The sequence below is a fragment of the Amblyomma mixtum genome, chromosome 1, assembly GCF_055824585.1.
Source record: "Amblyomma mixtum isolate Tamu chromosome 1, ASM5582458v1, whole genome shotgun sequence".
NCBI classification, from domain to species: Eukaryota; Metazoa; Arthropoda; class Arachnida; order Ixodida; family Ixodidae; genus Amblyomma; species Amblyomma mixtum.
This window is the reverse complement of record NC_143012.1, coordinates 105,243,825-105,259,110: the sequence shown is the minus strand read 5'-3', so window position 1 is coordinate 105,259,110 and position 15,286 is coordinate 105,243,825. Positions and strand designations below refer to the sequence as shown.

The 15,286-nt window shown below is 49.1% G+C and overlaps 1 protein-coding gene across 1 annotated transcript in view; it reads right to left on the bottom strand.

Moving 5' to 3' along the window:
• The window catches only part of LOC149367421 (tRNA:m(4)X modification enzyme TRM13 homolog), a 35,588-nt gene extending 34,956 nt beyond the window's left edge, over window positions 1–632 (bottom strand). The window contains exon 1 of the mRNA XM_089574056.1: window positions 615–632. Within this exon, the coding sequence (XP_089430182.1) occupies window positions 615–632 (18 nt within the window). The remainder of the gene's footprint in view (window positions 1–614) is intronic.
• Between the last annotated feature and the right edge of the window lie 14,654 nt (window positions 633–15,286).

The window sequence follows — 15,286 nt, the reverse complement described above, 5'->3', positions numbered from 1 at the left end:
ATTTCTGAAATAAAAAAGAACGCGGCAAACATCAGTCATGTGAAACAAATGGCACAATGCAGCAGCCCAAGTTAAAAACATTGGAACCAATTAATAGAAGTGCTGCAAGTATAACAGACAATGCACTTTAACAAACACCTCAATAAGTATAAGGCAATAACAGCTCTCACTTTTCCACACCACATTTGACAATGTATCTGTTCTTTATTTATTTTCATGGGCCTTAGGGCACTAACCTGCGCAGCACTGTACGCGACTGTGCACAGAAAGCCGCAAAGCTTCCGTTGCGAACCACGGCGAACACGTGCTTCCTATGGTCTGCCTTTCGCGCGTTGTCACTCTTTATACAGGCACAGTGAAACTAGCGATGCCTTAAAAATTAACAAGATGCGACAATACTCCGTCCCGCAAATTTGAAGAGGAGTGGGAATTAGCCGCGCGAGTTGAGGGCTCCCGCAGCTGTGTGATGTAGGCTCCCGAAAGTGTGAGAACAGCACACACTTGTGGAAACCATCTCCTCGCGCTTACTGCTCCCACTGTCCTGTGAACGAATGTTATATGAGCATGCTGCATTGTCCTAGAAGCAAGTTCCAAGAAGTGTACTGGATACATACCTTCGTAGGCAATGACATGTCCACTAAGCCTTTTTTAAACCAAGGTCGACGCAGTACGGGATTCCGGTGTTCAAGAAGACCTTCAGGCGCTCCTCGTATCTTTCGAATTGCTTAAGTTACATACTACTTTCGTCCACAGACCGAACAAAGCCACACATTATAATAACAGAGCTATAAAGCTCTGCGCGACAAACCTACGCGACAAATCAACAACAGCGCTACGGAGCCGTACTGATGGATTGGATTGACCGCGAACTGACATCTATGATGATGGTGATAGCAGAATGCACGGGATTTTGATTCTTACGAATGGTTTCAATGGCAAGTTTAGCTGTCTCACAACTCCACTAATTTGGAGAAGTTTTACAAATATAAAACTAGCCATTGAGTTCTTGCAAAATTCTGCAACACCTACCGAAGTCGACGAAAAACATCGCGAAAAGACTGCGTTCATCACACCGGACGGACTCTTCGAGTTCATGGTGATGCCAATCGGCCTCTGCTCTGCCTCAGCGACGTTCCAGCGAGTAATGGATACGGTGCTCGCAGGCTTGAAGTGGCAAATTTGCCTAGTCTACTTGGATAACGTTGTTGTCTTCTCCTCAAGCTTTGAAGACCACCTCAGAAGGCTTCGGATGGTGCTGTAAACGATCAAGTCTTCAGGACTAACACTGAAATCAGAGAAGTGTCACTACGCCTGCGAGGAGCTGCTGTTCCTTGGTCACGTCGTAAGCAAGGATGGAGTTCGCCCAGACCCCCAGAAGACGGCTACGATCGTAAAGCTTCCACAGCCTAATGACAAGAAAGCTATTCGCAGATTCCTTAAATTGTGCGCTTATTACCGGCAATTCGTCAAGAACTTTTCGCGCATCGCTGAACCTTTGACCCACCTTAACAAGGCTGACAAGCCTTTTAAATGGGAAATGCCGCAAGTGAAAGCTTCCAAAGAGCTGAAGCGCCGCTTACAGCCCCCTCCTGTGCTCGGGCACTTTGATGAAAACGCCGAAACCGAAATTCATACCGATGCAAGCAGTGTGGGCTTAGGAGCGCCAATCGTTCAGAAAAATGGTAGACAGGAGAAAGTTATCGCGTACGCTAGCCGTTCACTGTCGAAAGCCGAGGCCAACTAATCGACCACCGAGAAAGAATGTCTCGCCTTTATATGGGCCATGTCGATATTACACCCCTGCCTGTACGGACGACCATTGAAGGTTGTGAGCGATCACCATGCTCTCTGCTGGCTAGCCAATTTGAAAGATCCCTCCGGCCGCCTTGCTCGTTGGAGCCTGCGCCTTCAAGAATTCGACATAACTGTAGTCTACAAATCTGGCCGCAAGCATTCCGACGCAGACTGCTTGTCGCGAGCCCCCGTCGACGCAGCACCGGAAGAGGAAGACGGCGACGCTTTCTTAGGACTGGTAAGCGCCAGCAGTTTCGCGCAGCAGCAGCGCTCGGATCCTGAGTTGCAAAGCCCAGTTGATTATCTCAAAGGCAAGACCGCATCGCCTCCCAGAGGGTTCAAGCGGCAACTGTCGTCCTTCGTCCTTCACAATAATGTCCTCCTGAAGAACTTCGCGCCCAACAGGACAGTGCATCTTCTTGTCGTGTCCAAAAATTTCAGGCAAGAAATTATGCAGGCATGTCATGATGAGCCAACTGCAGGGCATCTCGAGATTGCTCGCACATTGCACCGCATCCAAGAGAAGTACTATTGGCCGCGGCTAGCTGCCGACGTTTCCCATTACGTGAAAATGTGCCGTGAGTGTCAGCGCCGCAAAACGCCTCCGATTAGACCAGCCGGACTCTTCAAACCCATACCACCGCCAACTAAGCCCTTTCAGGAAATAGGGATGGACCTCCTAGCCCCTTTCCGACTTCATCATAAGGTAACAAGTGGATCATCGTGGCCACCAACTACATGACCCGCTACGCCGAAGCAAAAGCGTTGCCTAGTGGTACCGCAACAGAAGTCGCAAAATTTTTGTCGAATGAATTCTCCTGCGACACGGCGCCACCGAAATGCTCATCACTGCAGGCCGAGGAACGGCATTTACAGCGGAGCTTACACAAGCCATCTTAAACTACAGCCAAACAAGCCATCGGAGGACAACTGCCTATCATCCGCAAACCAACGGACTCACAGAGCGTCTGAACAAAACTATCGCAGACATGCTCTCCATGCACATCGACGCCGAACACAAGACGTGGGACGCCATTCTGCCCTATGTGATCTTCGCTATAACACTGCCGTCCAGGAGACAACCAGGTTTACCCCGTTGCAGCTGGTATACGGCAGGAAGCCCACGACAACACTCGACGCAATGCTCCCGCACGTTTCAGACGAAGACAACCTCGACGTCGCCGCCGCCTACCTTCGTCGCGCCGAGGAAGCCCGAAGACTTGCGCGGCTTCGCATTAAAGACCAGCAGCACATCGACGCCCGACGCTACAATATGCGCCGACGAGACACGCATTACAAGCCGGGTGATCGTGTTTAGATATGGACGCATATTCGCCGCCGTGAATCGAGTGAAAATTTGCTGCGACGCTATTTTGGCCCGTACAGGGTTCTCCGTCGCATCGGTGACCTCGACTATGAAGTCATCTCCGACGGCACGACAGCATCTCAGCGACGACGCACACGCCCGGAAGTCGTACATGTCTTACGCCTTAAACCATATTATGAACGCTGAAGGACTCAATGTTTGCATTCTCCACGTTTATTTTAATTTTTGAATCTTCTAGGCGATGCTTCTCTGGGAGGGGGTAATGCCACGTATCATTGTAGTGTCCGTTTGTTCGCGCTCAAGGCCGCAGGGAAGGGTTGTTATCATTTTTGTTCGTGGCGCGAGAATCGACCGGACTAATCGCGATAGATCGCAGCTATGAAGAGCTGCATCTACGTTTTTCCAGATTACTGTAGATGATGTTGTCTTGTTATCTCGAGAGAGAGAGAGAGAGAAAACTTTTATTGCTCTTTCAAGAGATTCGCGGAGATGAAGACTTCTGGGTCGTCCTGCTTGGGCGCTGGCGACTTGAGTCTTCGAGCAAGGGTGGGCCCTCAGTCCAGGGCTCCACTGAGTCGTGCCGCTTCAACAGCGTGCTGTACCAAGGCCCTCTGGACCTCGAGCTCGCTGCTGGAGAGACAGCTCTCCCATTGCTCCTCACTCGGTGTTTGATAATTGTGGAATGCTATGTTTCTTTCGCACTCCCAGGTAATGTGATAGAGTGTAGGTGTACCGCCGCACCAGGGACAGTCTGATCTGAATTGCGTTGGTGACATTTTGCTGTATATGTACAGGTTAGGAAAAGTGTTCGTCTGTAGCCTACGCCATCCTACAGCCTCTTCCCTAGTCAGTGCTCTGTGTGGTGGTGGATACCTCAATCTAGTTCCCCTATAAAGTTGTAGGGTCTCTGCGTAGCCTCCCTCGCACGTGAGTAGCCGTAACTCCGGGGCGTCCGATAAGCCTGCTCGGTAAGTGAGCCCTCGAGCCAGGCTGTCCGCCCTTTCGTTTCCTGCTACGCCTGCGTGAGCTGGCACCCAGATGATATGCTGTATAGGCGTTTTTCCAGCGGAAGCTGCCGCCTCGCCGATGATCCTAAGGGCGATGCCGCTAATGTTGCCCTTCGTATAACTCTTGCATGTTTCTTTCGAGTCCGTTAGAATGTTAAGGGAGCGGCCTCTTCTATAGCCTTCGGCTACCGCCAGCGCGACGGCAATCTCTTCGGCCTCCGCTATCCCCGACACTCCCACTGAAGCGCAGGAGGTCATTTCCCCTGTACCATTGACTACCACTACAGCGGCTGTGCGCTTCTCTACGCTTGCGTACATAGAAGCGTCCGTATATAGTGTGTTTTCGGATCGGCCTAGCCTTTTGTCCATCTGCTCGGCCCTAGCCCTCCGCCTCTCCTCGTGTAAGTTGGGATCCATGTTTTTAGGCAATGGCCCTACATTGAAAGTCCTTCTGAGGTCGTCTGGTACTTCTGTGTATCTGTCAGCCAGACCACCGGTGTTCCGACCCAACCTCTTCAGGAGCGCCCTTCCTGTGGGGGAGCCTCTGAGTCTAACCAGTTGTGCACCCGTTTGAGCCTCTGCGAGCTCGTCGAAGGTGTTGCTGACTCCGAGCTGGAGCAGTGTTTCGTTTGATGCGTTCCTGGGTAGGTGCAAAGCGATCTTGTAGGCCTTCCTGAGGACACAGTCGGCCTGCGGTAGCCGCCGGAAGAGACAACTCCTTGACCCCCGCGGCTTGCGTCACGGCCCAGCTGCGGCTGAAACCACTGCGCTAGCCATCAAGCACAACAGGGCGGGCAGGGAAGTTCGTCACAGACTGGCCTGTCTTAGCTTTACCAACGGACGAGCACCGCTGCTGGCAGCTCAGATCGTGGACCGGAAGTTGAAATAATACTGCCACGTATCATTGTAGTGTTTGTTCGTTCACGCTCAAGACTGCAGGAAAGGGTTGTTATCAGTTTTGTTCGTGACGCGAGAAGCGACCACACTAATCTCGATTGATCGCAGCCATGAAAGGCTGCATCTAGGTTTTTCCAGATTTCTGTAGATGATCTTGTCTTGTTATCTGGAAGTTTCCTTGCCGGCTTTAAATTGAGCAATGCCGCGAGCGGCGGGCATTTGTAGTTCGACGACTAAGGAGCACGTTTGTTGCCTACGCCGCCACCGAGCGATTCAGTTCTTTTGCGGGCACAAGTCAGCCGAAATAAAGAGTTTCGTTTGAAAGTCTTGTTACTGTCTTCCTGACCACTGGACTGCCGTCACTACAACGTGCCGCGCAGAACTTGAGGGACGATGTCGTGCTGCGGATGGACACGGAAGGAGGCCTGGCTGAGGATGGAGTGATGAGCGCCAAGTTTTGTAATTATGCTTTCCAATAATCCAGTACCCTTCAAGTACCCTTCAACGTACCCTTCAAGTCGCGAAGGCAGAGTGTATATTGAACTCAATAGTACGTGGTTGACGTTTCTAAAACTGGGTATAAAAATACTGCTGCCGCGGGTGCTGAGAGGAAAAAATATCCACAAACAGGCCGCCCAGTGTTTACCGCGGGGTTTGTAATTGCAGATACTTGCATGGCTCTCTTTTGTTATACAATAGCGCCACACGATAAGTCTCTGTGTTTGCAAAAACTGCCAATCTTGCTCTATTTTGTGGTATTTGCAATAATATGTCATTCTTCCGCACTATAAATTGTTGTCCAAGTAGTGCAGTTAACGCGGCCTGTCAGCTCCACAGAGCACAGGAAAATGCAGTAGAAAACAAAACTGATGTTTTCTATCGTGTCAGCGCACTGTTGTTTGTCTTTACCCACACTATAATTTCACCTGGTAGATTCCTCTGCTAGAATGTGAATTCACAACTTTTTTTTCTCCGTATTTTTTGTTTTGTACAAATTCTGGCTCTGCGTCCCAAAATTTTAAATTTAAATATACTCCATTCCCTGTACATGAGTGTGTTTGTATCCGCTATGCACCCTGGTCAATCCCCCGCCGTGGGTATGTGCCATTCAGCCTGAGGACATCATCATCATCATCATCACCAACACTGGGTCGTGCCAGCAACAACATGAACACTAGGAGGATTGGCATCATAGATTTGTATTCAGAAGTGGTGCTGGCAAAAGTTAATCTTAGCAGTGGCATTTCTCTGCTGCTGTTCCTTGCAGACTGTGGCGGGTCAGCAGCCTCCCAGATACTGATGCCGCTGTGCCACCCTGAGGAGGAAGAGGAGGCCTCGCTGTTTCACAGAGCCCACGCTCTGTCCGCACAGAACAAGTCATCCATGACTCGGCGAGTGATGATGCTGCTGCGATGGCGCCGGCCAGAAACACGGCCTCAGCAAATGCGGAAGAGGCCGCGAGCTCAAACAATGCCCAAAGGTGAAACTAACACAGTACTGCACGCAACCTAGAGCATTCCTTGGGTGGTGCTTTTGCGTGCAACACTGAGCAGAGCTTGAGCACATTACTGCATTCAAAGTGACTTCGTTGTGCATCACAGCAGATGGACTTGCAGGCAGATGTGCGGACGATGTGCCTGCGTGCATGTCGAAAGATGTTTAAGCTCGGGCAAGTATATTTTCAGTTTTCTTTTCAAGTAGGCAGTGTAAGAATAGCAGGGTGCAGAGGGCTATGTTGACAGAAACATGGCTATAGTTAGCTCAAGTAAGGAATAGTTGTCATTCATTTAAGAATGTCGGATTGAATTCTAGTCATGACCACTGCATTTTGGAAGCAAAAATAAAAAGAATCCATATGTGCTATGTGACGGTGCATGTTAAAGTACCCAGAGTGGCCTAAATAACCTGAAGCCCTCCTCTAGAGTCTCTAATAGCATGCATGCAGCCTCTTGTCGACCACCAAATAGAACGTGTACTGACGAGGGTTGGCACTCAAAAGGGCTCACTCTCTCATGTTACTCACATGTGCAAGTAAAGTGGAATGCGTGCACTCATGAGTGAGCTGCAAACCTGTGAACATGGCACTGCTCCCTGCTGAGAGGTTCTGAAGTATGCAAACCCAATAAAACCAAGAGAAAAATTGTGACAACGGCAAAGCGACATGAACTTGTATGTACTTATTGATTGCATATAGTATTTTGAGGTGTAGATAAAAGCATGCAGTTAAAGGCAGATAAATTGGTCACTGCTTTATTCGTGATACCTTTTTTCTGGTTCGTTAATATTTAACTCCGTATCCATAATTTACTCATGCGTCTGTAAAATTCACTTTGAAGCACTGTAGTGTTTGCCCTACCTTTTAGTGTAGTGCCCGAATCTTTAAGCTGCCACGGCGGGGTGGCTTGTGTATTTTAAGGCGGAAGCCTTTAATGTCTCATCGTTGTAAGCAGCAGTAGTCGACAGAAAATGTAACGCTTTTCAATTGGTGGAAACGGTCGTGACGTCACAGTGCGCGAATTTCAAACGGGGCCAATTGTACTTTGACTAGTAACCATGCAACCACTTGAAGGGATCGTATAGTGATGCTCCAATTAAGTGGGACTGAGCTTAGTTAATTGCTTAATTACCCAATTAGCCTAATTAGTTTCACTAGTCAGGCCATATAAATAAATAAAACCGATTAAGAAATTGGCCGAGCTCAGGAATCGAACCCCGGTCTTCGGCGTGAGAGACGAGCATGCTATCCACTCCGCCATGCCAGGTCGATGGTTTGGAATGAACAAAGGCGCGTCTAGTGAATACGGTGTCTTCACTCACTCTCATCCTCCTCCATTCCCTTCCCGCGAGGTTTAGGTGTCCACCGACAAATGAGAGACAGATACATTTCCTTTCCTCAAAAACCAATTTACTGACGAGCGAGGCGTAGAACCGAATGGGCGATGGCGTTCTATGGACTCCTTGGCAGCGTTGCAAGACGCTGTCGTGTTGCACTCTTAGGGGCATCAGTGACCACACTTTAGGTCAAAAAAGTGCCCCCCCCCCCTGAATTTTGTGAGACAGTTACTGCGTAATTTCCTTTCCTCAAATACAATTTTCATTTTCTTCATTATGGCTCCTCTTTATCTTCTTTCACTCCCACTTCCTCCCTTCCTCTACGGTGCGGTTCAGGTGTCCACCGAGATGACAGAGAATTACTGCGTCATTTCCTTTCCTCAAAAAGCGTTGCGTTCAAAGGGCAAGGCATCGCGCTGAACGGGTAGTGTTCCGTGGACTCCCTGGCAGCGCTACAACGAGCTGTCGCGTTCCACTCCTAAAGGCGAAGCTTAAGCGTAATTAATTAGCAGTTAATTAGTATTCAGGCATTGATCAGTAATTAACAATTAATTAGTGATTTGTCATCACTTAGTAATTAGTAGTCAATTATATGTGACGCCACCGGTGCCACAGAAACAGCGAAGGTGGTGCGGAAAACGCTTCCGCCTCTACCCACTTTAGACAGTCAAAGTGTCCCCTGAATTTTTGAGAGTGGCAAGTGCACTCTTATGAGGACTTATCACTTCGGACTCTAGGGCATTTTCTAAAGGTGTATTCAAGCGAGAGAGAAGGAGTTGATGGATCACATGTGCACCAATTTTCTTTCGATCGGAAGCTTTTGCAGAAAGTGGCATCATAGCAGCGTTCTCCATTTTGTCAAACTCTCTATGACTATACATGACCAGCAGGTTTGTTATTAGAATACAGGGCCTTTTTTTCAGGTACAACATCTGCACCTTGAGAAACTTGAAACTGATATATTTTTATCTGATTTTTTTTATCTAGCTGTTATTTGCAGCTTGGATCCTTTGCACCCACTCGGCAAATGGCATAGAGGAGGTTACAATAACATGAAACAACTTTTTTACACTGTTGAACATGTAATAGTGCACAGTGCCACTCAAGTTAACAGTACCAACTTCACAATACAAATAGAGCTTCACAACTTGCAGCGCAAAGGTTAGCATCTCTGACCTTACTTTAGCATACAAATTCACACAACTAGACCCGACAATCTGTTCCACAAGCCATTTGGACAACCGTACAATAATTATAACATGACATCAGTCAGCTCTTCATATATTTTCACTTTGTTTCAGCTGTGAAAGGCTCCTGCATTGCCAGGCAGGGTAAGCATGCTTCTCATCTTTGCTCCTAATGCTCGATGTCTTCTGGAATGTTGCTTCGCTGCTCAAAAGGCACCACTGAGAAAGTATGCTGCTCTAGGGTGAACCCTGTCCGCCGGATTTACAAATGCTGTACAGCATGTTTACTTCTGTACAGAGATGCAAGCCATTTTTACCCTGCTGGTGTGCAACAGTTTGAAGCGTAAAAAATGTAGTGTGCTCTGAACGCAACATCCGTTCCATGAGTATATTTTTAACATGACTGTGACTGGTTCAGTAGTTTAGTACAATGTACACTCTGGGGGACACTGAAAATGTTTCTTTGTTTTCCTGATAGAAATACAAGGACTCCAAAGCATGGGCCTAGAGCTCCTGGCCCGAAAGGAAGAATATGAATTTCTTCTGAAGAAGTACGAGCTTGTCTTAACAAAACGACACCTGAGACTAGACGAAAAAAAAAAAACTAGCACTGGAAGACAGAAAGAAGCACGAACCACAAATAACTTCTTCAAAAGATCAACATGGGCAGCTGTTGGAGCAGATGCAGCGCATTTAGAATGTATTGCCAGAGTGGAGGAGAAGATCCAGGGACAACGAAAAATAAAATATTCCAGTTGGTGCATCACGTTTTGTGCTCCCAGAAATAATGGCTGTGTTGTCATCGTACCTGAAATCTGGGGCTTTGGTATCCAGAAAGGTATAAAATGCATTTTACCTTACCACAATAAAATTCCACGCTATAAATCACTTTAATCCTCTTCCGTCGCAAGCAAACATGATCATTAACTGTACAAGAAAGCGGTGCATAGAAAGGAAGAAAGTGCTGATGCACGTTGGCATTGTAAGGAAAGCTTTTTTCCTGTGTCCGCTATCAATCTTTGCACAATAATGAAAGCAGCACCTTGAGAGGATTGCAGTTACCTCCTCTCTGTACAAGACTTGTTCTTGTATTGGCATATGTCCAAGCAACATTCCAATTGTCCAAGAGAGCAGACTAAAAAGCAAGTGCATGAAAATCTGAAACCAAGAAAAACGCATGGAAATGTGCAGCCAGAGGGTGGAAGAGCTGCTGAGGCCTAAATTGATCTTGTGCTGCTTATTACCAAGTTTTCATTAAAAAACATTTGAAGTTCAACTTCTAATCGATAAAAAATACCAATAGAAGTATAATGCCATTAGAGCAACCCGCATGCAACCGCAACCCGCATTGCACTAGAGCAACCTGCATGCAACCACTAGAGCAACCCGCATGCTATTGACCTCATGCGCTCTCCATGCAGTCATTACTGGTGCTGTGGGGTGAGGTATGTTTCTAAACTTGGTGGCTCGAGGCCGAGGTACTGAGATACTCGACAGCCGTAGACACCTGTGTGCCAGTTTGCGAGAATGGCACTCGCCCCGTGCATGCAAGGCACGTTCTGCCGGTGGAGCGTATGATTTTTTCAGAAATCCAGAAATGCTAATAATCCTGCGACCTACCCAATGTCCCTCTCGACAGCAGGGACATAATACAACCCACAGCCATGCAACAAAACGACAAGGCCATTCTCGCCCTCGATCTTAAGGGGGCGCTTGACAATGTTAAACATGCCAGCATACTCTCTAACTTGAACACCACTAACTGCGGGGCGAAGGCCTTCGCCTATGTCAGAGACTTCCTCTCTGCGCGTCAGGCACTCCTCCGGATCGAGGATGAGGAATACGGCCCGTACTCTATGGGTACACGAGGTACACCACAGGGGGCGGTGTTATCACCGCTCCTTTTCAACATCGCCATGATGCACCTGCCCGGCCGACTGGCTCAGGTGGAGGGCATAAAACACGCACTCTACGCAGACGATATTACAATCTGGACCACCGAGGGGAGCCTTGGGGAGATGGAGGACCGCCTTCAGCAGGCCGCCTCCATAGTCGATGCATATGCTGCCGACTGTGGTCTCCAATGTGCTCCCGCCAAATGAGAGCTTCTACACGTCAGGACAAACCACAAGGACAACACGTCTCTACACATATCTCTGTCGGGCGGTCCCATCAGAGAAGTGGCAGAACTCCGGATACTGGGTCTTTTCATCAATAACAAACTTAAGCCGGACTCTACTATAGCAAAACTCAAGAGCATAGGTGAACAGGTAGGGCGCATGATCCACCGTGTTTCCAACAAGAGGGGTGGTCTGCGGGGCAGGGACGCGCTACGGCTCGCCCATGCCTTCGTGACCAGCCGGATCCTCTACGCCGTGCCGTACCTACGCACCACCAAACAACAAGACGAGCGCATTGACGCCATCATCAGGAAGGCAACAAAGCGAGCATTGGACCTCCCGGTGGCTACCTCCAACGCCAAACTGAAGACATTGGGAGTGGTAAACTCCTATCAGGAGTTGCGGGAGGCCCACCTCGTGAACGAATATACGCGGCTATCGCAGACGGTTCCTGGGCGCCGCCTGCTAAACCACTTACACATCCAACACACATGCATACCAGAGGGGACGGAGAACATCCCGGTGCTGTGGCGCCACATGCTCTTGGTCGCTCCGCTCCCTCGTAACATGGACATGGCTTCACATGAGGGCAGACGACAAGCGCGGGTTCGCACGCCTGATAGGCAGTATGGATATAAAGAGGGCGTCTACTACGTGGACATCACAGGGCCGTCGCCCACGGGATTCTTCACGGCTGCCGTAGTCCACCGGGGAATGAATGTCGATGGCCTATCTTTTCGGGCCCCAAATTCAACGCGAGCGGAGGAAGTCGCAATAGCTCTCGCTGCCGCCGATCCAAAATCGAGAACAGTTATCACGGACTCTCGCCGGGCCTGTGAACATTATCTTGCAGGCGAAATATCTCCTCTTGCCTCCCAAATTTTAAGACGCGCTCCTGCCGATCCAACTCGCACAAAAGTGATCTAGGCTCCTGGCCACCAGGGTCTACGAGGCAATGAGGCCGCTGATGCGGCCGCCCGAGCGCTCACACACCGGGCTCCTCATCCTAGCTCTCCTGGCTCAGAAGCTCATAAACCGCTTCTGCGGTTCCGCGAAATCCTAATTCATTATTGCGACAGCCACCCTCTCTACCCAGTACCTGCCAGGGGGCTGAGTAAGGCGGAGGAGCGAACTCTGCGGCGCCTGCAGACAGGAACTCTTCTCTGTCCTGCCATAGCAAAACACTTCGATCCGAACACAGATGGGCGCTGCCCACACTGTGGAGAGATCTGCGATATCTTTCACATGGTGTGGGCATGTACTCGGAATCCTCACCTTCCCCCACCTCCACCCGAGAGGCATGGGAGACTGCCCTCCTCAACTGCTCCACGCTGGAGTCTCAAAGGGCTCTAGTAAAGCGGGCGCGAGACGGGGCCTCGTCGTGCGGTGTCCCGGACTAAGGATACCGACCATGTAGCAGGGTTTCTTGACCCTCAAACTCTCTTTGTAAATTAAAGTTTTTCACCACCACCACTTGCGTTACTTTGGCCATTTCCCTATTAAATGATTCCTGCCGTGCTGTTACCCCCACTCCACCATAGGGCTTCAACAACAGTGGCTTCAATGGGTAAGCTGGGTCCCCATACAAGCAGTAGCTGTGTCCTTGGACTAGCTTTTGCAGTTTTAAGGCGGAAGCCTTTAATGTCTCATCGTTGTAAGCAGCAGTTGTCGACAGAAAATGTAACGCTTTTCAATTGGTGGAAACGGTCGTGACGTCACAGTGCGGGAATTTCAAACGGGGCCAATTGTACTTTGGCTAGTAACCATGCAACCAATTGAAGGGATCGTATAGTGATGCTCCAAGTGAGACTGAGCTTAGTTAAAGGGAGACTGAAGCACTTTTTCTGAAAATCGGGCTGGCAGCGGCATCCTATAGTTTTTCATGCTATGTACTGGAATATTGCATCCAAATAAGGCAAAAACAAGCGCGAATTGCCTTTTTTAGCCGAAATATGCGGCCTGTGCCGCGGGGCACGCCGCGCGGCGCGCCTTAGCCCGTGATTGGTCAAGAGAGGTCGTGACGTCACTTTGAGGACTGGAGCAGCTGCCGATGCGGATCCGGCGCTGCGTTGAGGGCAGATCGCAGCTTTCCGTGTCGTTGTAAAAGCGAATACGGCGGCTATTGTTTTTTTTACTGACCACCGAAGTAAAAGATACTACAGTTTGCTCATTCCACGTATCGCCTGAAACCAAAAAAGACACAAGCAAAAACGCCAGCGTCAAAGACGCGATACAGACCATGCGTAAAAGGTGCCAGCACAACATCGGCTCGTATTCTCGGAAAGGAAGGGGTGCGAACAATACTCAAGTAAGTCAATTACCACCACCGGACGCCTCCTGGCTCGCCCGGAAGAGCGTCATCCTAAAGAAAAGGCCCAAAGCACTGTGTAAATCCTGTTCTCAATACCCGGCGTTGCAGGTTGGGGCAAGAAAGTATTTCAAGTGAACGATGAAGGAGCACAAAGTTGGTGTCAAAATTAGCGAAGCGCAGTGGCCAAGCACTGCGAGGCATGTGACCACAAGATAGTGACGCAATCATGGTGCGCTGGAAACCAAGCCAAATACGCGCACAAATACGCTTCACTCCTGGCGCGTTCAGCAGATGCCAGAAAATATTAATCGCTGCCTCGGAAACGTTCGCCCTTCCTAGATTTGCAGTTTAGGTTCAGTGAAGTAGTTGCCAACTATATGTGTGTTTAAAAGCCAAGCTAGCTGCAACTCGCCCGCTGCCACAACTTGATGAAGAAACCGAGTAAGGTTGCGGTGTTTTTTTGCAAAAACTCGGTTGGCATTCATTTCTCTCATAAATTTGCATCCGAAATCAACGTCGAACGCTTTCATATTAATTGCTTAGCTAGGATTAAACGAGATGCCGCATATGAAGAGCTTCGATGCTTGCTTGCTTTGCTTTATTGTGCTTTGCTCTGCTTGCTTGCTTGCTTGCTTGCTTGCTTGCTTGGACACGTCGAACCGAGTATAAAATCACTAACCGAGCCTTGCTGAGCACGTCTCAGGTGGTCTGGCCGCACCTAAGCTGAGGAGAGCGACACATGCTTAAGCCTCTATAAGGTTTCTTCAGGGGCTAAGTGAGCATGTTTCTACTTTTAAAAGAGGCGCTTCTTCGGAATGGTGACACGCCTCTTATGCGCGAGGAAATCGATGGAACTGTGTCATGGTTCAGCCGCGCCTTTTCGACAGAAATCTCCAGAGATCACACTAGGACAAGCTCTGCCTGTAGCCGCTCTTACGAAAGTGTGTCGAGCAGAGTAAGCTTGCTTTAGTCGGCTTGAATTCTTCGTCACAGCAGCGAGCGGTTGTGCTGCGAGCTTGTAGTATTGCGGAAAACAGTGGAAGACGACACAGTCGCGGCCGTAGTTGTTCTTGGACACGAACGCAGAGTAGTACCTGTTGAATCTGATTCTCAAGATCGGCTGACACGTTTTGTACGTCGCAACGCACGCAGTACGAGGAACAACGCATGCAGCACGAGAAACAACGCGCGCTGAAAGCGCGCTCGGGTGCGCCGAAGCATCCCCGGCTCCTCAACATGACGTCACGCTGGCCGACATGGACGAGGTTTCCCTCTCCGCTGTTCCCCTCTCCTGCGCTCGCGCGGGGCGCGGAAATTTTGAACATCGCGTTTTTAATTGGTGATTGCGCCGCTGTTTTAGCCAAAATCGAAAAAATAATTTCACAGACGTGATCAGCAATGACACTACTTCAAAACCCTAGAAGGTTAGCTGATTCGAAAACCGCCTCAGTATCCCTTTAATTCCTTAATTACCCAATTAGCTTTACTAGTCACGCCATATAAATAAATACAACCGATTAAGAAATTGGTCGAGCTCAGGAATCGAACCCCGGTCTTCGGCGTGAGAGACGAGCATGCTATCCACTCCGCCATGCCAGCTTTTTTTTTTTTTTTTGTCTTTATTGCCTGTTTTGACAGATTACAACAGATCATAAACAGATGTTCTGCGCTGCACACTCAAACAAGAATGGACATGTGTTTCACTCGCGTGAGAAAATCAAAACTGTCTCAGGGAACACAACTCTCCCATCAACTCGATAACTTCATCTCCAAAACATAGCTCCTTGTACACTTCACGTAGCTTAAATATG